Raw genomic sequence first — 22,803 nt, 5'->3', positions numbered from 1 at the left:
TTCCGACCCTAGGGATGGCATAAACAAAGTCTTGGGAAGAAGTGATGAATGATCTGGGGCAGGGGCAGCGCCTGGTCAAGCCTCCCTACCCCCACTGTCTTTCCAGCAGTGACTGAGCCAGCAGAGAAGGAAGAGGGAGAGATCACAGGATGGAAATGCTCAGGTATGTGGAGGATGTTCCGGGCCTGTCATGATAAAGGCAGCTGGGGTTGATTCACTGGAGATCCTGTTTTGGCTGTGTCAAGAGGCTGGTGACTGCGGCACGGAGCTGTGACCCTGCTCCCTGGGATGGGGATGGCCAGCTTGTGTGTTTACTCCCCATCTGCGCTCATCGGCAAGCTGGCCTGATTTAAGGACCCTAGCTAAATCAGCTCCTGCTACTTTCAGTCCAAAACTCTCTTTTTAGGGAGTTCAGGAGGGCTTGAGCTGCAGCCTGCAGGGTCCTTGTGACCCACCCCAAGCTGTACCCTGTGCTGGTGCCTTTGAGAGCCATGATGCCAAGGGGGGGGCACAGGCCTGGTCCAGGACTCTGCTCTCCTACTGCTTCCCCCCTCCGGCTTGTATCATAATACGCCACCTCTGAGAGGAAAACAATTTGTGGGCTGACTTTTGGTGCTCTGTCAAAGCCGCTCCTTTTTGAACTCATCCCTTCATTAGTTTCCATAAACACACCCAAATTGCTGCTGCTTGTGAAACAGGGCTGTCAGGAGGAATGGGCGTCCCATTCAGTTGCTGATTAGCTTGGGAGTCATCTGGGTTCAAAGGCTTGGTGAAGTCAGGTGATGGTGGCCTTCCTCCCTCTGGCTTGTCTGGACCAGCGTGGTCCGTTTGGACTTGTGTGCCGTGGTCTGTGCCATGGCTGGCCTGGCATGGTCTGGCGTGTTGTGGCCTGTGGCTGGCATTTGGGCCAGCAGGCAGAGCCAAGATCATCTAAAATTTGAGTTCCTTGTAGCCAAGATAAAAATACAGCTCTTACGCCATGGAGTGTTCAGTGAGGAGTCAGCCCTACCTGCACCGTAACCAGATCCCCCCGCCAGCCTTCTAATAGTGACTCATCTGCTATTCTTATTTTGCTTGTCATTTTTCTTCTGGTAGGATCATGATACCTGGTGTACAAGCTGGGTTAGCTTGGGGGTGCATCTTTATCTGTCTCACCCCCCCCCCCCCCCCAAAGCACTTTCTAGGCCTCTGGTGCTGAGCTGTGGCTCTCGGCACGTTTTCTCATTGCGAGATCCTCGAGCGCATCGCGGGATTGGCTCAGGGGTGCAGGAGGAACACTCAGCAGTGTTTTCTGTTTGGCCCTTTGCTGTGTTTCTGTTGGGATTTTTTTATTCTGGCTGGGCAGGGCAGTGTCTGATTCAAGGAACCTGGGTCAAATGTTGTCCTCTGTAATCAGCGATTGGTGTGTTGCACAAACGAGCATTTGCCTTTGACGTGTCCTTGGTGAGAGCTCAGCCCTTTGCCCGGCACACCTGCCTGCTTCCCAGCACCCCGCAGAGAGACGAGCTCTGCCGGCACAGCGAGAGCCAGGACTTGAACCCAGAGAGTGTCCCTATGGGTGTGAGAAGCAAGTTATTCCCCACAAAACCCTGCTGCGGGGAGGAAGGGCAGCACAAGTGATACGGGTGCTCAGGGGAAAACACTCTCCTCCCATCCCAGCAGTCTGGAAGGGCATTTAATGCCTATTTACAGTAAAAAGGCAGGTGGGCTTTAATGTCCTGTCCCCCGCACTGATGCGTTGTCCCCCTGCTACCTGTGCAAGGCTTCCCAGCCGTGTGTGTGCTGTAGCAGTGCTGTCAGTCCTTCCTCTCAGAGCTGGGGCAGTTCTGGGGGCTGGTCTATTGGAGAAATGCAGGTTGTGTAGAGGCCAAATCAGCCGTGAGGAACATCCTGACCCAGCAACATCAGCCAGCACAGAACGGGTCCCCTGGGTCTGCAAGGATATTTTGGTTGACTCATGGCAAAATGTTTGTTTGATTATTTTTGTGTGTTTGTGTGCTCTTCTTTCGTGGGGTTCCTTTAGCAGATATTGGGTGTTTCTCAGTTCTAAGTTACCAGAAAAGCAACATCAGCATTTAGGATGTGAAACTGCTTGTTGGGGTTATTTCTGTCCCTGCCGCAGAGCCAGACCTCGTCCCCCGCCAGTCCCGGTATTACCATCCCTGCCTCCAAGCGCTTTTCCCCCTGCTCGCCGTGAAGCCGGGAGGAGAGCTGGGCCCCTTGGGAAGGTGGCAAACGGGACAGGGTGCTCAGAAGGGAAGAAGGTGAGCGGGACAGCAGCGGTGCAGCAGCCGAGGCTCTGGGCTTTCCCTCGTTTGCCTCTGCAGCTGGAGGACGGACAGAAGCGAAACCAGGCGCTGCTGAGCTGCCTCCCTGCACCAGCACATTTGTGCAGGGCTTGGCCTCTGCCAGGTGTTTCCTGCCCTCTTTGTTTGCCGATGGGGCGATGGGAAGCGACCGGCTATTTCGGCTCGGCCAAGGCCAATCAGGCAATCGCGTGGGTGCAGCCGTGCTCGCCTGTATCTGGGGAGACGCAGCCGGCAGCGCCCAGCCCTGGCCCTGGGAAAAGGGGGAGGCGCGGGCCCTGGGGCACTCCGTTGCCTGCAGTGCTCCGGAGCCCGGATGATCTTCCCAGGATCCGCCGGAGCCGTAGAAACTCATGGTCACGTGGCCCAGCAACAGGAAGATGGTTTGCGGCGTTTGGAGGGGTTGGTGCTGCGCCAAGCCCACAGTGCTTTGGGCTGCAGCCCTCTGGCAGGCTCTGGCATCGCCGCTGCTTGCGCCGCCAATCTCTGGCATCACCAGTTTGCACTGGTGTTGCCAGCGTTTGCTGCTGTGGCGGAGCCCCCACACGAGCTCTGCCTCCAGCTCCGCACCCCGCAGGGCTGAGCCCCATGGGCAGGCATCGGGTCTGGGGTCTGGGTTGGCACCTGGGCTCCTGTTGGCTTCTGTCCCTTGGCTGGGATGGCTGATCGATCCCTGGCTGGGGACCGCGGTCCCTGCCTGCCCTTCCTCCCGACAGACCTTCCTCTCCCTCCTCTTGCCCCATCCAGCTCTCTGGCCCCCCTTCGCATCTGCACAGCGGCTGCAGCCAGACCTTGAGCTCTCCCCAGCCATGACCCATCTTGGCTCAGCTTGTACATCCCCGAGCACCCCAACAGCCTCGCTCATGGCCAAGGCCCCCGAACCAGCGTGAACGGGATGGCACCGCTCTGTCTTTCCAAACCTTGCTAAAAACTGAACAACTCGGTGGAAAAAAAAAAAAAAAAAAAACAAACCCCTTCCTTCCTCCAAAAAGGTCATGGGCAGACGTGAGCGCGTGTGCTGCAGCTGCCGCACGCCCACTTGCCTCCCCCTCGTGCGGCACAGTAACCGTCTCGGTGCTCACGGCTTGCTGTGCTTGGAGGGACTCCAGCAGCAGATGGGGCAGGCTGCGGTGTTGCTTAATGCTAACTTGAAATGAAAAAAATTCCCCACCCCCCCCCCCCCAACCAACCACAAAACCTGTCGACAGGCTCAGCCCCAGCCCTGTCTCTGTTCCCTGCCTGCTCGCTTATTCCCATGCCAGTTTTTGGGCAGGAGTGCACACAAAGCAGGTCCTGTGCAGATCCTGGTTTATTAAAAATTAGAAAAAAGGGGGGGCTACTGCCAGTGCCCCCAGAGCAGGCACATCCCATGGCCCTGGGAGGGGTCATCCCCCATTGAGGTGACCAGCTCGAATGGGACAGAAGGGGGGTCTGGAGAGGGACAGCCCACCCTGGCCCTGCAGTGGGTCCCCATATCTCCCCACTCCTGGGGTGTCACTGAGGGGCTCAGGAGTCGGGGGGGACCAACTCGCCCTGGCCACCCCCCTGCTGCGAGCGCCTGGGCGAGGGGCTCCCAAGGCTGGGACAGATGGGCAGGGGGAGAGGAGCCGTTTTCAGCTGCTTTTTTTGTTTTCTGCCGAGCATCCCGTGGGGAGAACCATCCCTGTCCCTGTTCCCACCCCCAGCCCCCTGCGCAGCGGCTGCTCCCCTGCGCTGGGGCTGGCTCCGACGCTCTCATTTACGACCTGTTGGAGGATAAAAGGGACTTGTTGGCGGCAGCGAGCAACTGGTGTGCGAGGACAACTGTTGCCATCTGTCTGGTGGGGCAGTGGGGGGGCCGGGGCCGAGCCGGGGCTGGGGTTTTGTTTCTCCTTTCATGCACCACTAAACTTTGCACCTTTTGTTTCCCAGAGAAGGGCTGAGAGCCGGGGAGAAGAGGCCTCTGCGCTGCACGGATCAGGGCAGAGCTTGCTCAGCTCGCCTGGGGGTTTGCAAACCATTCCTATTATATATTATAATAGTAATTATTGTTATTTGAGGAGTCTGTCGGTGTTGGGCAACCTGGTGCCGAGCCCCCTCTTGTCCTCCCCTTACCGCACCCTGCGAGCTCGTCGGGCAGAGTGAGGTGCCCCGACATGTTGCGTGCTGCAGCAGGCAGCTGATGCAAGCGGGGGGCATCCCTCGAGGACCCGAGGTTGCGTCGCCATGGAGCGACAGCCATCCCCAGGGGATGCTGTGCCCCCGTCCCCAAGGGACGCCATGCCCCTTGTCCCCAGGTGATGCGGTGCCCCCATCCCCTGAGAGATCCCGTGCCCTGGCAGTGGCAGCGAGGAGAAGGCAGGGCACAGGCAGCCGGGATGGTGGGAGCAGCCCGAGGCTGTGTTCGCTGCCTCGGGGCAGTTTGTGCTTCCTCGTGGAGAGGTGTCTGTGTCTGGGATGGGAGTGCAGAGCCCGGGGCAGGTTCCAGCTGGGCCTGTGAGTCTCACCAGCTGCCCGCGCTTTGTGCAGGGCTTTGAGCCGCTTGCTTTTCTCGTCATCTGCTTTCTGCTGAGCTGCATCTCCAGGGGCAGCCTGGAGCTGGTAGCTGGGATGAGCCGTGAGTGTCTGGGGCAGTGCGTTTCCCTCCTCGGAGGGAGGAGGGCTCGTGGGGCTCCCCGCTCTGCCACGTTTCCGCACCGGTGGCACTGACCCTCGAGTGTCTCACGGGCCACATCCAGGCTTTGCCCATGGCTACCACTGCTACGGAGCAGTCCCTGCCAGCCCCGTGTCCCAGGGAGGCAGGAGGAGAAAGACGTAAGGGTGGTGCTGGGTCTGTGACCCAGGACCCGCCAGCTCGTGTGGGGATGTGTCAGGGCATCCCTCGCGGGGCTGGGACCTGCAAAGGCCACTGGTCCCCGTGGGTGTCCCTGTGGCTGGCACAGCAGTGCCCGGCCCCGCAGGGAAGGGGCAGCTCTGGGTGTTGCTGCTGCGGGGACGCAACACCCCTCGTGTGAATGCAACACCCGCCTGAACGCAACCCCCGGGTGAGCGCAACACCCGCTCCTTTGGGGAACCGCGGGGAAGCGTGTTACTGGGATCCGGCTGCAGGCAGCAACATTGCTAAGCCCTGCGCGTCCCCGGCGTTCCCAGCTGCCAGACTAAGGGCGAGGCCCATTTTCCCCTCTGACAGTGCCCTTTTACCAGGGAGTTTATTTCTATTATAGCACCGGATAAAACAGAAAAGTGGAAGGACGGGGCTGGAGGGGAGCAGCTGCCTTTGCTGACTGGTTTGCTGCTTTGTTGTGAGTTAAAAGGCTGGATCGGGGCTGAGACATCGGCTCCCTTAAAACGCGAGGGCTCGTCGCCCCCCTCCCGGCCCCCGTGGGGGGACTCTGCAGAGGGGCTGGCTGGGATCTGCCCCGGCAAATTCCCCTTGGGATGGTCAGCAGAGACCGTGGCACCGTTGTGGGGCGCAGCGCTGCTTAGCACAGGGAGGCAGAGCCTGCCGGGGGTCTCTGCCGAGCTCTGCCAGCGTGCAGGGGGCTGAGCTTGCCTTTTTCTCCCTTTTCCTGTTTGCGGTGACTTTGGTGATGGGGTTGAGCTCCAGCCCCAAGGCCGTGCTCCTGGATCCTATGGACAGTTGTGGTGTCAGAGCAATGCACCCCCTCTTAGCACTGACCCGAAAACCTGCCAGGATGGGAGGGGAGGAAGAGCAACACTGAGCCTGCCCCCCCCAACCAACCCCAGACCCCCCAGCAGCGAGCCAGCCGGCCCAGAAAGCCCCCGTGGCCGTGCCAGCCCCCAGCAGCTCCAAGGCTGGCAGCAGCCGCTGCTGGGGAGGGCTGGGGGCCGCGGCAGGGCCGGGGCGTGGGGGCCACGCTGCCTTTTGAAGCAGAGACAAAGCCCGTCTTGATATTTACGGCACGTGCAGCAGGAGTGCGGGGTGTGCGGGGCTGCGGGACAGATGGCGAATGAAACAAAAGGGGAGGCAAGAATGGGAGCTGAACAGATTGGGAATTTCCTGCCCGTCGCTCTCCCCTGTGCCCAAACGCTGCTGGGGGTGTGTGGGGAGCGGGACCGCCTTTCCCCAGTGGTCCTCCCAAAGTGGTCGGTCCCTTGGGGGTACTGACCCCCACCAGCTGCTCTAGCCCTTGGGCTACGCATCCTCTCGGAGCTGGGTGGAGAGACCCAAAATCCCAAGCACCGAAATCCCATCTCCATTTTACTCCTGATGTGGAGCTGCAGGAGCAGGACCCTCCCGTTCCTCCAAGCCTCAGTCTGCTCCTCTGTGAAATGGGACCCCGGCTCGTCCTGGCGATCTCTGCCGGTGATGTGCCGGGCCCTTCCCTGGCGTCTTTTCCTGCTGTCTCCACAGTTTTCTTATCTCTTCCCAGCAATGTCGCAGCTGCTGTGGGTCAGATCCAAGCAGCTTATTAATAATCAACTTTTATTGCTTGTCACATTGCAAGCATGTCTGCAGATGGCCAGGCATGGCGGTGGCACCCATGACCCAGCCACCGATCCTTTTGTCCTCGCAACTCCGCCACTCAATAAAGGTTTTAGGTTTCCAGGAAGAATTGAGCAAAGGGAAGCGACGAAGAGCGTGACGCCGGTTTACCCTTCCCTTGGCTGTGACTCACGTCAGCTCTGCAAACGCTCACACACCGAATTTGGAGTGCAGGGACGGTGCCGTGCCTGGAAGTCACGTCCCTCGACTGGGGGGTTGCTCTGCCTCCCCCCCCGAACTCCTCCAGCCACGTTAGGGTCAAACTCATTGCTCGCTGCCTCGCTGCTTTCTTGTGTACTTCTCCAAAGGAAAATATTTTGGGAGGTTGTTTTTAAACACAAATCCTGCACTTCCTGGGGAAACATCCTCCTAAAGGGATGTTTGCAAATGGCCCGGGAAGCGTTTGAGCTGAGGGATGCTGCAAAGGGGGGAAAAAAAGTGAGGGGGGCAACAGAATCTGGAGGAAGAGGCTGGAGATGAAATTTGGGGGTTTTCAGGGGAGCTCTGGGGAAATCCTGCCCATCCCCATGGGGCGCCCCGTGGGAGCTGCTGGTTTTAGGGTGCCCAGGTCCAAGACCCGTGGCCTCTGCAGATGTGGGCTGGTGGCAGGGGGCAGCGGGTCTGGCAGGAGTGTGGGGTGTCTGACATCCCACCCAAGGAGAGTCCTGGGGAGGAGCCCCCCATCCCAACGTGCCTCTCGGGGGGCTGCAGCTGTGGGTACCTCCTGCAGCAGCCCCACAAAGCCTCTGTGCTCCAGGCACACCTCCGAGGGGGCTGGGGAACGATTTTTTCCTTGGTTTGGGGTTTCGTCCTCCTTTATGCTTCTCTGTGGATCTGGACAAAGCCCTGCACTGCCCCCTCCTCCTTCCCGGTGGGATACAGGCTGCTGGGCCCCCTGGACCCCGCACCTCCTCCCAGCAGCGGGAGGAGGAGGAGGAGGAAGGGGATGAGGAGGGCGGCCAAGCCCCCATCCCTGCTATCCCCACCACAACAACAAGGCGGTGATTGGGCGCCCGTGGGCTCGCCCAGGACCAATGGGGTCTCCCCTGTTTTTGGGGAGGGGGAGAAGCGGGGCAGTGGGTTGCGCTGACCCTCTGCCCTCTCTCCTCCATCCCTGCGGGATGCGGAGCCGGTGCCCCGGCTGGGGTAACCCGGCAATCCCGATCGCCCTGCCCACGTCAAGCGGCTGCTGGGAGCAGCGCTGGGGGGCTGCTGACCCTGGGTTTTACTCTGCTGCCACCAGCCCCTGCTGCCAGGTGTCCCCCGAGGTGATGGGCTGGGGCCTCCCTACAAACACCCCCTGGACCCCCAGCCCCTTCGGCTCCCGCAGGCTGGTGTTGATTTGGGAAGGAGTGTGGATGCTCTGAGGCAAAAACCTGACCGGAGAACAAGGAGCGCTGTGTGCTGGTGCCTGGGCAGCTCCCGAGCACGGGGAGGAGCGTGGTGCTTGGCTGGTTTGTAGATGGATCCTGCAAACACCCTCCCCTGCTGCTTTTGAAGAGCGTGGAGACGTGGCGTGGGCTCCGGTGCTTGTGGTCCTGTCCCTGTCCCCCTCCCACCTGGCCTGCTGGATGCTGCCGCAGGGGGGGAGGCGGACAGTGGGCTGTGGTCCCTGGGGGCTGATGGCAGAACCATGGGAGCTGGTCCCAGACACCAGCAGGCACCTGCATTGGAGCTGACCGCCTGCACATCTTCCTCCCTCCCTGCAGAGCCCGCTGCCCCCACGCTGCCCCGCTGCCGGCCTTGGAGGGAGCCTGGCACAAGCATCGCTCGCCTGGTGCTGTCTCAGAAGCAGGGTCAGGTTTGCCTCCCTCTGAGCCCCTTTTTCCTGGGGGGAAGCTGGGTTTCACCCCGTGTCTCAGCCCAGCCTTGCCCAAGCAATACTGACTGTGGTGGGCACCCCTGGGTGCAGGGCAGCTCCCAAACCTGGGTGCTGCTCTCTGGGGACATGGGCTTGGGGAGGGAAAGCCAGGGCCACCCCCCCAGCCTGGACAGGACCACATGTGTCAGGCAACGCCGACATCTAGTGACAGCCCCGGGGGACTCGGCCAGCAGGGCTTGCAGCGGTGTCCCCCGGGTCCGGCCGGGGTCCGCGGTCCTGGTGCCTCCGGGGGGATTTGGATCTCTGTAGGGAATGGGGTTTGGCTCTGGGAGGTTGCACTGGGGGTGTGCATGGCCCTGCGTTGCCCTGGGATGCAGGAGAGGATGGGGAAGGGGACGGAGCGGGGTCATCTTGCCTCTCCTCCAGCCTGGCTCCTGCAAGAGCTTCAGCTGGAGTTGGGGGGCTGCCCCCGGCCGGGGCCCAGGGCTGTTTGGGGAAGGACAGCAGGGAAACCCACCTCCTGCACCCCACGGAGCGCCCGCAGGCTCTGCCTCCCCGGCTGGCACCAACCCAGAGCCGAGCGGGTCCCCAGTGTGCAGAGGAGAGGCTCGCAGGCTGGGAACGGCACTTTCTGTGCAACTCCAGATCTGTAAAAATCCTGCCCGCGTGAAATATTTTTAAAGCATCCTCTAGCTTAGGCTGTTAAAAATAAGCAGGGCTGAAGGCTGGAGAACATGAAAACATCCAGAAAATAACGACCAGAAATACTGTGCCAGTGGCACTGCCATCCCTTCCCTCTCTCAACTGACACTTTTCCACGTCTATTTTTTCCTTCTACAAACGTCCTTGCATGGACCCCATCTGGGATATGCTGGAGCAGCAGCTCCGCGGTGCGGGGAAGGCGGCATACGCACGTGTCGTGTCTGGTACAACCACTAGACGGCAAATCCAGCCCAGATTATGTCTGCAGAAAGATCTGGCCTGCAAGAGGGGAGGTTACGGTGCTCAGAGCAGCTCAGAGCAGCCCAGATGCTCAGACCCTGGTCTCTGCACTTGGGATTCCTCAGACACGTTTCGTGCAGTTACAGAAAGGGCTTTATTCGTCGGTATGATATCTACAGTTCATGCGTCAGTGATAGTACAGGGTTTTTTGGGTTTTTGTTTCTATAGTGCTAGCATGCAGTTTAAATGCGGAGGGTCTGGATGACCTCTTCAGTTTTGCAGGTCATCTCCAAAGCTCAGCTGCCCCTTTGGTTCTCAAACTCGATTGTCCAAGGAACCAAGTTGGGTGGTTTTGGCTTTTGGTGAATTCAGACTTGCTGCAGATGCACATGTGACTGTGATTTTTTTGTTGGTTGGGTTTTTTTGGTGGTTTTTTTTTTTAATTGGGAGACCTGGGCAGGGAGGGAGCTTGGAGCCAAGCCGGTGGGTGGGATGGAGCTGGGCGTGCTGGGGCTCCCCAGGGAGCTGGGGTGATGGCACCGGGAATTGCCCCTTCCCTCGCCCTCGGTCCTGCCCTGAACCAGTGGTCTGGGAGGAAGATGTGAGACCCCCCCTCATCCACGGCCCGCGAACAGGCCGTTTTCAGGGTGTTTCTCTTGAACCCTGGCAGCTCACAGCCGCCTGGCAGCAGCAGGAAAGGTTTCTCTCCTTTATTTCTGGAGCAGGAGGCTGATGGAAGGGGGGAAAAACGGAGGGGAAAGAGTGGATTTGCTCTTCCCCATCCTAGCCTGAGGGATGCTGGCAGCCAGGGTAGCGTTAACCCTTTACTCATGCAGCTCCCAACCGCCGGATGCTTCTCCCAGCGACCGCTGGCACCTGGCCCAGGGTGAGTCGTTTAAGATCTGCTGGGTCTGCAGGACCCACGCCTGAACCCCTCCCCACGCAGCGCCCTGTTCCGGAGGTGGGATGAGCTCTCCCCCGTCCCCGCTGCATCCCACCCGAACCAGGGGAGAAGGTGAGTGCTTTGGGGGGCGGTTGAGTGGGGTCAGAGGGGGAACGGTGTTGGGACCTGTGTGGCCGGGGAGCCGGGAAGAGGCAGTGTTTGGGGAAGAACGGCTCCTGCCCACCCGCGTGGGCTGGTGTGGGAGTACCCTTATTGCACTATTGCGGAAGCCAAGTCAAACTGTCAAGCTGCATTAAAATGGGAGTGGGTGTCTCCCCAGGAACGGGGGAGCCAAGTCCTGAGGACGGGGAGGGGGCCGGGGGGGGCCAGGCTAGATCTCGATGATGGTGGCACGCCGCAGGCACAGCGGGGCGTCGGGGGGCACCGCGTTTCGCTTGATCTCGTTCCCGTCGAGCCGCAGGACCTGGAGCCTGGAGTAGTTCATGACGTCCACCACGGTGCAGAAGCTGCTGATGGAGAACTCTGCGGGGGGGGAGAGGAGACAAAGCTGAGCACCGGCTTTGGTCCCGGCTCCATCTAACCTTCGTGCCTGATCTTAGGGGAGCGATGTGGGGAATGTGAAGGGGGCTGCTCTGGAGATGGGTCTGAGAGTACTGACCTCCGAGAGCTGGGCTATGTTAAGGTGGGTAGGAAATAAAAGAAAGCACCCCCAAATCACCGATTATTCCTGCAAATTTGGACTCGACACCCTCTGCTCTTAATCTGAAAGGGTAACTGATGCTCCCAGCTGCAGTCAGAAGGAGCCTGTGAGTTTGTGCCTGTTCAAGGGTTTGGAAGCGGTGGCAGTGCCCACCCCCGGCTGCCTTTCCCAGCCTGGCTGGAGCGCTCGTAGGGAAAAAGCCAGGTGGAGTCAGATGGAGAACATCATTGCTTTTCATCGGGAACTGCCCTTGCAGCCTCTTCCGTGAGGCTTCAAACGCTGCAGCCTCCAGCCCCCGACTCCCGCCGGCCACCACGGGACCACCCAGGCAGCGTGTCCGGGAGGGAGGACATCCCTGTCCCCGTCCCCATCCCATGCCCGCAGACATCCCCTCTCCGTTCATCTGCCACCCGCTGCTGCCAGCTCCAGGCAGGGAAACTCCGGCCCTTCCCGGGCGGCGTTTGGAGGGAAAAGATGCAACAAAATCCAGAAAAATTTTGTGCAGGATTTGGGAGAGAAGCGACCGACTAGAGGGCAGCAAAGCTCCAGCCGGGATGCTGCTGGGGAAGGCAGCGGGGTGCCGGGGGACCCCTGCACCCACAGGCCGGGGGCTTGGGGGGCTGCAAGCCCTGCGGTGCGCGGGGAGGCAAGCGGGGACCTCCCGGGGTGGCTGGAGGGGCACGACCCCGGCCCTGATGGCCCGTGGGGTGGGATGTGCCCCCCGAAGAGGTTGGTGCTGCACGCCTGGACCCGCAGCCCCTCGCTCCTGGGGATGCTGTAAAGGTCAGCGGCAAAACCTGCAGCTGGAGGAAAAACTGCTGTAAAGCTTGAACGGCTCCGTGGTGGTTTCATGGCGTTTGTGGGCAGACGTTAACAGCTACAAATTTTGAGAGCAAACATTTGGGAATCTGTTCTTGGGTTTGTGTTTCTGTCGGTTCCCCGGTGCGGGGTTGTGCGTTTCCTCTGCAACAGCTGATGGCTGCACTGACACATCCCCATCCCCGTCCCAGGCTTGCTCAGGGGCTCCAGCACCGCTCCGGGGGGGGTCCTGCCCTCCAGGCCTGGCAGGTGAGAGGAGCAAGCCTGGATTTTTCCAGGAGACTGCTTGGTGGCTTTTTTTTTCTAGCTTATTTTTATAAATAGCAGCCCCAGAACAATCTGTTCCTTTTATTTATTTGTGTATTAAGTGGAGCGAATTTTAGTCCTGGCAGAAGATGCTGCGTTGATGGCTCTAATAACTAAGAGCTCCCGTCTGTCCCAGCCCCAGCAAGGATGTGCCCCTCGGCTGCAGACCACGACCCTTGGGGGGCTTTGGGGCCGTGGGCTGTGCCCGGGCCGTGCCGGAGCCCTGCGAGGCGGGGAGGGAGGTGGGCAGAAGGGGCTGGAGAAAGGGGCTGTGCTGGCCCCGAGTGCTGCAGACCGCCGGGCACCGCAGGGTACGTCCCTGTGCCCTGCGTCAGCTTCAACCCATGGCTGGTTTCTGGCATCTCTAGCCAGAAGATGCTCAGGCTTCTGGTAGATAAATGCTCAGTAAAACCAGCGCCATGGCTCTGTGGATCACACGGGAGCCTTCAGAGCTGGGAGCTTCTCTGCTCCGGGTATGTTGGGACACAACAGGCCCCATTCCTGCCTTGCTGACAGCCACCTAGAAGTCTCCCAGATTCCAGCTTCCTGCTCAAACCATTATCCCGGTAGTGTCCCACAGGGAGGCACAGGTTCTGCATCCCCATCTCCCCATCCCTCTATTGCACCACCACGCTTTGGTTGACACATTTCTGCTCACCGTTGATTTGGTTCCCTTGAAGGTAGAGGTTCTCGAGGTTGGTGCTGACCCGGGGGATCTTCTGGAGCCTGTTGTAAGAGAGGTCCAGCTCGAGGATGCTGCTGCTATTAAAAGTGTTGGTAGAGAGACCTTGATTTGTCAGGCTGTTGTGGGACATTCGTACATAGAGCAGCTTGGGAGAGACCTTGAAATAGTCATCAGGGATGGTGTTGATGTAGTTGTACTCTAGGTAGAGCTGTTCCAAAGCCATTGGGAGCCCATCAGGGACTTTCCTGAGGTGGTTGTAACTGAGATCAGCAAGGATCAAGGACTTGAGCCCTTTGAGGGATGCTCCCATCTCAAAAATGTAGTTGTGGCTGAGGTACAGGGCTGTGAGGTTCTCCAGACCCTCCAGAGCGTTGGAGGGGACCTTGGAGATCTGATTGTAAGACAAGTGGAGCTCTCTCAGGGACCGGGGCAAGGGGCTGGGCATCTTGGTTAGGTTGTTGTTGTTCATGTACAACCTCTCCAGGCTTTTGAGCTTGGCAAAGACCCTCTTGCCCATCTTCTCACTGGTGATCTGGTTATTGTGCAGCGCGAGCCATTCCAGCTCCGTGGCGTTGTCAAAAGCACCTTCTTGGATGGCAGTGATCTGGTTGTTCTGGAAGTAGACGTATTTCATGCGGGAAGGCACGAAGGGCAGGTACCTCAGGTTGCGGGTGTCACAGTACATGGCTGACGAGAAGTTAGGGGGGCAATCGCACTCTTGGGGACATTGCCAGGAAGGGGCTTGCTGAGGTTCAGGGCCAGGCTCCGCCTCCATGTCTGGAGCTGGGAGGTAAGAGTACACGTAAGGGGTGTTCTCATCCTCGTAGTAGGGCATGTAGTTATAGGAGGACATACGGGATTGCCGCATGTAGTACTGTAACCAAGCCATGTCTTCTTCTTCATTGTACTGGCCCAGGGAGGCACCGCAGAGCCCAGCGATGATCAGGATGGTGGCCCAACGCATGGTGCTGATGCTGGAGGGACCTGGGTGGGGAGAAATGGGGAGGAAACCATCAGCGCTGTCAGGTCTGATTTAAGGGCTAGAGGCAGGAGAGCTGCATCCCGTGGCCTGGGAATCCAGAGGGGTTTGATGTGGTTGCAGCCCTGCGTGGGGTTGGTGGCACTTGGCAGCAGAGCTGGAGAACCAGGGGACCTGAGTGAATCCTACCCCCAAAAAAATGTGGCTGCAGACATGTTCCCTGTTTGCAGTTACCCGATCTCCCCCCCTTTTCACCTGCTAGAAACCTCCATCCCAGTGGATATTTGCTTGCCAAATCTTTACTTATGGGTATTTCTGTTAGAGCTGAGTAGAGGATGGAGGTATGGGGCACGTGGTCTGAATTTGGGTAAGGTCGCGCAGCTCTGCTCCGAGGTTCCCGGGATTTGCCTGCACTGGCTCTGCACGGGAGGGAGGAGAAAGGACTGTGAGAACAGGTTGATGGAGCTCAAGGCATGTTTCGATGGAGCTATATTTATGCTACACTCGCTGGTGACATGATTCGCTGTGGGTTTCATCCAGCTCTCCCTTCCCCCACAAAAAAGCAGGATGCTCATGCTGCTCGGGACTGATGTAAATCCTGGTAAACAAGTTCTGGCTTATTTTTGACATGAAACCACTTTCAAGCTTAGATTTCCCCAGCTCAGCCCCGACGCAAAAAGGACCAGCATCCGCTGGCCCCTCGAGGCCAGTGTGACCAGGGAGAGAGGGAGCCGTCACCAGACCTGGTGCTTGGACCCTGCTTGTGACGTCCAGCCTGCCGAGGGCCGACATCCAGAAAAGAGCAGGGCGGAGGGCTCGGAGCGAGGCAAACCTGTCCCTGAGCCCCTCGGCTTGGTGTGGGCTTCACAGCCGCCCCCTCGCTGTGCCCAGGGCGGTGTGCCGGCACGCCGGGGTGCTGAGAGCCGGAGGGCTCCAGCTACGGCCGTTCATCCTGACTCCTCGTCTCGGGGCTAAACGAGCACACAGAGCGGCCTGGAGCGAGGCGGCTTGAAATGCCTCCAGGAAACACGCTGGGCCGTGCTGTTCGGAGGGGGAGAGGAGTCGCTCCTGCCTGCTGGCTCCTATAGACGTGGCTGGGAGCACAGCGCTGTGGGACTGCGGCTGCATCGCTGCCAGCTCCGCTCCGGCAGCCGCGGTGCGGGCAACGTGCAAGCACGGGCCAGCGTCCCTCCTCGCCGTGCCGGGGGGGTGGCCGTGGGGTCGTCCGATGAAACCTCGCCGCATCCCCAGCCCGCAGCGAGGAGGGGACGTCTCGCCCGGCAGACAAAGAGGGCACAGTCTGCTCCGAGGCAGCGGCTGCCCTGCCACCGAGGCACCCTGGCAGGCTGCTCGCGCTGGAAGGAAAGAGGGATTGAGGTGGCGGTGGGCAGGCATGGCTCCCTCGCTTTCTCCTTTCCTTCCTTCCCCCTCCGCGTGCTCGTGCGGCCGAGGGGCAGATGAGACGTGGTCCTCTGGGATGCTCTGTGCAACGGGGGAGCTTGGCAGCGGCAGAGGAGTTTCTCCTCCTCCTCCCTCCTGCTCCAGGGCACTCTGCCTGCTGAAATACCAGAGCCGCCCTGGCTTCTCCACCCATGCAGAGCTGCTTGGCAGCCCCTTCCCCGGGGGCCCCTCTGTGCGGGGCAGGACCGATCCATGGGGTCCCTCCACCTTTTCTAGTGGCCCCCTTCAACATACTGGTAACCCCAGAGCGTGTCCTCAGCAGACACCGCTGCCTCCTGCTTCGTGTGCAGGTTGCTTCTCCCCTCCCCAGTGGGCTTCAGCCCTGGTTTTGGGTGGGATCTGAGCTGAGTGTGCCGGCCATGAGATCTGTGTCACCTCCCGGTGCTCATGCCACCTCTCGGTGCCCGTGCCATCTCCCGGTGCCCATGCTCCCGTGCCAGAGGCTGCCGGGCTAATGGGGTCAGCTCCTCACCCGGAGAGGGAGCAGGTTTTGGAGCAAGGGGCTTCACGGTCTTGTGGCCACCCATGGACTTGGCCCATTGCTGCTGCGCCAGGCGTGAGACCAGCTGCCCCTTCCCTGCACCGCGGCAGACGGGACGGGCAGAGCTGGGATGGGCAGGGGGGCAGCGAGCAGGCGCTGCCCGCACCCGGGTGTCGATGGCTGTAGGTGTCCAGCTCCCAGCCAGGTGGGCAAGGAGCTGCCAGAGGGGCAAGAGCCGTGGAGAGGGCTTCCCCGCCGCCGCGGCTCCGGAGCGCTGGCTTTCAAGCTGTGCCACCCGTGTCGCTGGCATGTGCTTCGCGTGGCAGCCGCCCGCCCGCCGAGGCAAGGGTATGGAAATCAGGCTTCAAAAAAAAAAAAAAAAAAAAAATCATAATAAATATAGAGAAGGACTTACCAAGCTAAGAGCCTCCTTTCCAAAGCCTCGCTGCTCTTCTCCGGGATCTCCGGTGTGTCAAGCAGCATGTGAGTGTGTCTCCAAATTTGCAAAGGCTGGTGCCCGCCCTAGATCCCAGATCAAATATTGTGCTTGCAGGTCACGGGCTCGGCAGGTTTTTTGGGAGTGACCTCCCAGCAGCAGCCAGTTTGCAGAAGAGACTGAAGAGACCCTAATGCTGCCTGGCGTTATAAATAACCTGCTTTTTCTTTCCTCCCTCTCTCTCTCTCTCTCTCCCGTCTTTTCTCATAGGAGTGTTGGCACTTTTCAGGCTCTCTCTGTTTAACGAGTTAGTGGAATCGGGGATGTTGTTTTTAAAAGGGCTGTTGTTAGGTCTGCTGCGTTTCTCATCAGGAAGCAACGAGGAGGCCTTTGGCCAGATTAAAAAATATCTGATTTTGAGGCGCTGAGGATGTGATTCTTAGGGAGAAGCGAGAAAGTATCTTTAACTTTTGCAGTACCAGGGGAAGAGACGTTAGTGCCTGCTCTGACTGCAGCCTGGGCTTCTTCCCCAGGAAGCCTCAGTTTATGCAGTCCTGCTATTAAATATTTAGGATAAACATTTCCATGAACGATAAGGCTGCAGCATCCAAGGTAAATAAATTGCCTACCAAAGGGCCACTGTGACAGCAGGAATTTGTCTTCAGCTTGGCAGGAGAGAGATGCCAAGCTGGCATTGCTGCAGACTGTTCCCATCCGCCCGGGACGGGGGTGCGCTCCCCTCCGAGGCTGACCTGGGGGTGGGTACGGGGGGACGGGGCAGGGGAGCGTGTGCCGAGGGCACCCGTGGTCACGCACAGAGAGGAGAGCTCGCAGCTCTCCCTGCCGCAAGGCTCCTCGCCTCCCGGTGCCAGCCTGGCCCTGGGGATGTCCTGCAAAGCGGGGGAGCAGCGGGTGTTGTCACAGCTCCCCCCAGGTCCCCATCCTGGCTCTCCATGCATTCAGCTTTGGAGACAGCTCTTCCAGGGCTGTCGAAGCATTTCCTCCAGCGAGGAAAGGAAGGGAAAGGAAAGGAAAGGAGGAGCCCTGACCGCCCATCGCCATCCCGTGTCCGGCTCCAGCAGCACACCCAGGCCCTCCCAGGAGCCTGGAATTACTTAGTGAGGTTCAGCAGGTGCCAGACTCCCTCCGGGCTTACTTTTCCCTTGCTTTCCATCAAAATTTCCCAGCCAAAACATCCTCTTCCCCTGGGAAGCCTTGCAAAGATCCTTATCGCTCCGAGGTCCTTGTTGTAAGGAGGAGGAATGCGCGGGGTGGTTGGCAGCCGGGGTTGCGAGGGACACGCTGTACAGTGGGGACTTTGCCAGAAAGCCGGTCTGTTTGGGAAGGAAGAGTGTGCCTGGAAAGCACAGCTCGCTGCACCGCAGCACGGGGCCGGGATCTGCAAGGAGAGAGAGGATTCAGAGAAAGCCTTGCCTTCGAGTGGGAAAAGAGGACAGGGGGGTAGTGCTGCCTAAAAGGAGGTAAAACCCTAGTGAAGTGGGGTGGGGGCTTTCATTTGGCGGGTGGCATCTCTTCCTCCCCATCGAGCGCTGCCGTGGCGTGGGGCAGCTGGGGAAGGGCTCTCACCGCGGGCAGGGAGGTGGTTCGAGGCTCTGGGCTGATGCGGAGAATGACCCCGCTCGGAGGGGTTTGTTCCCGCTGCCAGGGAGCTCCGTTCCAGGGAGAATGGTGGGGAGGGTGGTGGCAGCCAGTAACATCTGCTGCTCGGCGCTCGGATGGTGTCAACCAACGTCACATCTCTGGCAGCTTGAGGTGTCCTGGTGGCCAACAGCTCGGAGGCTTTCACAGGGCTTGGATGTTTTTCTGGAAAAGCAAATTGTCCCAAGCTAGGTTAGATAAGGAGCGTGGTGTCTCTGCCTTCTGGAAGTTAAAAATATTCATGCCCCAGGACATGCGCCCTTTGGGGAGGCTGAGGAGCCCTCCCCGCATGAGCTGGCTCCGAATGGTGCCGTTCCCCATGGCCGCATCCCCCTTTCCCAGCCTAAACCTGAAAATAGTGACACGTTGAAGCTCGGTTTGTATGTTCCCCGCAGGCACCAGGACTTTCTGTGAATCTCATCCTGACCAGTTTAGGACTATCTCAGGGAAGTGAAAATTTACTGTCTAATGAACTACATATGTCTTTTTTTTCCTCCATCCAACCTTGAAATCTCATGCTCCAGGCGTCCAGCATCTCCCAAGCTGCTAGCAGGGCTCCCTTGCTCGGTCCGTTTGCCTGGCATGAGGCGGGTGTTGATAAGACCTCAACGCTACTGCTCATTTCAGGCCAGTGCAAAACAACTCCCCTTGGTTCCCAAGTGACTTCCATGAAACCTTTTCAACAGCTCTTCCTATAAACCCCTCTTCCCTGTTGCTGACAGTTCAAAGAAAGCCCTGAACTGGTGACAGGAACTGGGAACATGCTGTCCTGCTTGCTCCAAGCCAATGGTCCCTATCGCTGCATAACCTCATCCGGAGCAGTTACTCCAACGGTCACGGTCTGCATCTCATCAGGGCCAGAGAGATGCCTGTATTGGTTTGCTTTGGTTTTCTGAACCGAACTGATGTGAACAACGTCTATTTTGGTTGGGTTTGTTCCAGTTGTTTTGATCAAATGCTCTTGAGCATTGTATTTGAAACCACTGAATCTGGCCCGAGTTTGCCTTTAATTTGTAAATCCTGCACTCGGAGCCGGGAGCGCTGTCTTCTCCGTGGATGGGCGGAGTTTCTCAGGATGCTTTTGGCACGGGGACCGAATGCTTCACAGTATAACAAAGAAACAAAAGTCTGATGCTCCTGCTAAGGCTAAAGCTCGTTCTGCCTGGCTGAAGGGAGAACTATTAAACCTACCGTGAGCATCCAAAAACAGCGACTGTCATAAGCACGGCTACTTCTGAGCAGCTTCCCTTTTTACTCATGGAAATGTTATTTCTGCCTCTTCTACATTTCCAAGAAGTTTCAGCTCTGTTGGTGCTGTTGGCTGCTCTGTCCTCCCACTCATGCTATTTTCTTTAATTTCCATGGCCCTCCCCGTCCTGGGAGGGGGTTACCAGTCCCGCTGGGCTCAGGGTGCTGGTGTAGCCATTTCCCCATGCCCTGCCCTGTCCGCCTGGCAGCTCCTGCAGGTCCCCTCCTAGACCTCGTCTTTAAACGCAGATCCCCGAAGGGTGAAGGTCCCAGCTGCTCTTTTAAGGGGCTCCAGTGACAAGAGTCCAAGTAGGAGACCTTGTCCCTTGGCATCCCCAGCCTTGCTCAGGCAGGGTGGGTGGAAAGGCGTGGGGCATCGCCTGCAGAGCCTGCACGGTGGAGGGACCCCTGAAGCCACGATCCAGAGCCCCTTCTTTGCATCAGGCCTCCTGACACAGCTGAGCAGAAAGCTCTGGAGCCAGTGCCCAGAGGTCTGTGGCTCCCAGGTTTGCATGTTCTTTCTGGAAGTTTGCAACCTAAACCTCCTCTTCCTCACTAGTCCTGGCTCTTTCCAGCCTTTCTAAAATGCAGAGAGACTTCTCGTGCGGGCACTGCCAGCGAGTGCCCTTCTCCGGGTACGTCCGCGTCGCTCCATCCCGCCGTGCTGTGCAGGGAACCCTCTCGTGTCTGCTGGGGGGCTGTGCCTGGGGGAGCAGCCCCGTGGCTTTCAGAGCAGTTATCCCTTGGGATGCCCCCCCGCGGGGCTGTGCTGCTCCTTTTCAAAGGGCTCTGCCCAAAATAAACTCACCTGGAAGCCCCCACCTGATTTCTGAGGACGGCCGTGATATGAGCAGGCAGTGGGAAGGCAGGCAGGGAAACAGAGTCCTGAGGGGGTGCAGGCAGCGGGTGGGGGGGAGCAGGGATCATCGGGTCCCTTCGGGCTCGGCCTCAGCCAAGCCGGGTGGATGGAACACTCTCAACATCTGGCAAATGTCTGCACCGGGAGGCTGCAGCCTCCTCTCCAAAAATGCAAAGGTCAGTGCGGAAGGGCAGGGCGAACCCTCCCTTGACCTCCCTTCTCACCCTGGCCTCCCTTTTCCCTTTTTTCTTTTTTTAATGATACATTCTTCAGCCCAAACAACATTCTTGAATCGAGATTTGAGGCAATCTGGAGGGAGTTGGTCACTCGGAGACGGCGCGACTGCCGAGCGAGCCCCGGGGCTCTGCTGGAAACTCTGACTCGGGCTGTCGGGGCGATGCTCTCACCACGGCTCCCGTGTGTCAGCACGGTCTGATGCTCCCGGGGCTCCCAGGGTCACCCGATTTCCATGGGAGGTGCTTCAAAGCTTCCCTTGCGTGCAACGAGCTGCAAGGGCTCAGCCCAGGCTTTCCCTGGCTAGGAATGGGATGGCAGGCAGCCCTCGGCTGGGAACGGTCGCCCGCTGCCCGCTCCCCTCCTCTCCCTCCCGCGGGACGCCCGGGATTGTGAAATCGGTGGCCAGCTGCAGCCCCGCTCGCTCACTCGCACCCCACACCCCAGCCGCTCCGTGCCGAAAAGGAGCCTGCACCAGAGAGGTGCCTTGGCGCCAGAAATAAGGGGGTTGCCAGCTCCCAGCCCCCACCTGTGTCCCCTTGTCGCTGCTCTGTCCCCTGCCCTGGACACGCTACACGTACCGGGTGCCACCCTGGGTGATGCCCGCCTTTCACTGCGCACAGCAGCCCCGCAGCCCCCGTCCCCCCATCCTCGCTCATCCATCCCATCGTGGTCCGGCAGTGACCGGGGCCGGGCTGTGGCTGTGCAGTAGCCACAAGCAGCTCCTATTTGCCTCTGGGGGGGGGCCCGGGGGAGTGAGAGCAAACCCCAAATTGCCCCTTACCCTCCCCAGCTGCTGACTTGGCACGGCTGCCAGCGCCGGGACACGCTAGTTTGGCTGGGGAAGCCTTTGCCCCATCCCACCGTAATTACAGGCTGCCTTTGGCGCTCTGGAGCCTCGTGTAATAACTCCCTGGTCTCTCGGGGTCTGCGGGTTATTATGGGGTGGACTCAATCCTCCCAGCACCCAGAGCCAGGAATGTCCCTGCAGCCTGTTCCACAGCTCCCAGCTCCACGGACATGGCTCTGGATACCCAACGGTCTCAGCATGTGTGCTCTCATCCCCCTCCCTGCAAACCCCAGACGCCGGGTTTCTTAAATCTCCGTCTACGGGCTCTGGTGTCTCTCCCCTTGCAGCGTGGCTGGTGCCCTGGGCTGTGCTGGGAGAGGATGTCTCAGAACAAGGAGGGTCAGGGCTTATTACAACCACTGTAAAATGTTTTTGAAAAGGTTAAGTGCTTAATTTGGAACAGAACTGGAAACTATGAAGCGTTTCCTCATCCCGTCGCTCCCTCGCCTGTCCCTGGACGTATGCTTTACGCTGCTAACATCTCCATGGCTAACCGAGGCTGGTTACGAGCACACAGCGAAATACGTTTGAGGGCCTCTGGGTTTTGCAGAGGAGCCAGGAGAGCAGTTTGCACAAGATTAGCCAAGTGCAAATCCACTCGGGACGACAGCTGCAAAGATCACAACGTCCCACCAGGTGTCACAGGCTCTGCTGCTGCCGTGATTTATTGCCTGTGCCCCGGCTTGTGATGCAGACGTTTGCCCACGGCTGCGTGGGTATGGCTCGGTTCTGCTCGTGGGTATCACATGGTGTCGGGATCAAACCTGGCGGGATGCTGAGGTCTTCCCAGCCCCGTTTGTGGGACCACCGTACCCTGATGTGCAGCAGCCTGGCGCAGGACCTGCCCCTGCTCCCCAGGGTGACGCGCGTCCAAACGCAGAGCCCCGGTGCTCAGCCGTCACAGGGCAGAGCAGCTCCGCCGGGATGTGGCAGCAGGTCCCAGCCCCTTGCCGGACCTTGGGAGGGGACAGGGGCACGGGAAGCCCCAGGACATTTGGCAGTGGTGATTACTCCGTGCTTTGAGGCTGAGCAAGGTGTCCCGCCGGGACCCAGCTGCCTCTCCCCTTCTCTCCCCACCGTAGCATCAAGGTAGCTCTGAAGGCTGCCAGGCGCTGGCTGCAGCTGTCCAAGGAGCAGAAGGAAAAAACGCAGCGTTTCCTTGCTCAGAGCCTTCAATTCATGTTTTCAAAGGCCCTTTGAATGCTTGGCTCCTCTCCGAAGCCTCCCAGCTCTCCTGAACAAACAGCAGGAGGGAACAGGTTCATTCCAGCCCATTGACTGAGGCTCCTGGATGGGGAAAATCTCACGTCATGTTTCCCACAAGCAGGGAGCATCGGAGCCCTCTTGCAAAGCACCGAGCCCAAGAGCCACATCTCTGCCTGTCCCCAAAGTTGGCCCCAAACCTGTCCCCCTGCCCCGGGTCTCTCCTCTCCAGCTTTGAGGGCTCGGTGCAGACCTCCTCCTCCAAGGCAAGCTTGGTACCCAAACCTCTCTGCAAACAGGGTTGCAGACACACTGGAAGCCAAATATAAACCCATGTAGAGATTAATAAATTATAACCAGCAGTCTGAGCTGCATCAGGCAGCAAACAGGAGAGGGTCCTGCATGCAGTCAAGCTGCTGGGGG

At 59.2% G+C, this 22,803-nt stretch overlaps 1 protein-coding gene across 1 annotated transcript; it reads right to left on the bottom strand.

Annotated features, from left to right (window-relative positions):
• Nucleotides 1-9,691: 9,691 nt before the first annotated feature.
• Nucleotides 9,692-16,627, bottom strand: FMOD (fibromodulin). Its single transcript, XM_054804189.1, has 3 exons — nucleotides 16,307-16,627; nucleotides 12,944-13,954; nucleotides 9,692-10,982 (listed from the first exon to the last, which is right to left on the bottom strand). The coding sequence occupies exons 2-3, from the start codon at nucleotides 13,932-13,934 to the stop codon at nucleotides 10,831-10,833; spliced, it is 1,143 nt and encodes a 380-aa protein (XP_054660164.1). The 5' UTR covers nucleotides 13,935-13,954; nucleotides 16,307-16,627; the 3' UTR covers nucleotides 9,692-10,830.
• Nucleotides 16,628-22,803: the final 6,176 nt, after the last annotated feature.

Source organism: Grus americana, chromosome 25, assembly GCF_028858705.1.
Source record: "Grus americana isolate bGruAme1 chromosome 25, bGruAme1.mat, whole genome shotgun sequence".
Classification (NCBI taxonomy): Eukaryota; Metazoa; Chordata; class Aves; order Gruiformes; family Gruidae; genus Grus; species Grus americana.
This window is presented reverse-complemented; position numbering and strand designations above follow the sequence as displayed.

Coding starts and splice junctions, on each gene's coding strand:
- FMOD (XM_054804189.1), bottom strand. CDS start 13,934: ATGCGTTGGGCCACCATCCTGATCATCGCTGGGCTCTGCGGTGCCTCC. Junction 10,983..12,943: donor TCAAGGGAACCAAATCAACG/GTGAGCAGAAAT, acceptor CCCCCCCCGCAG/AGTTCTCCATCAGCAGCTTC.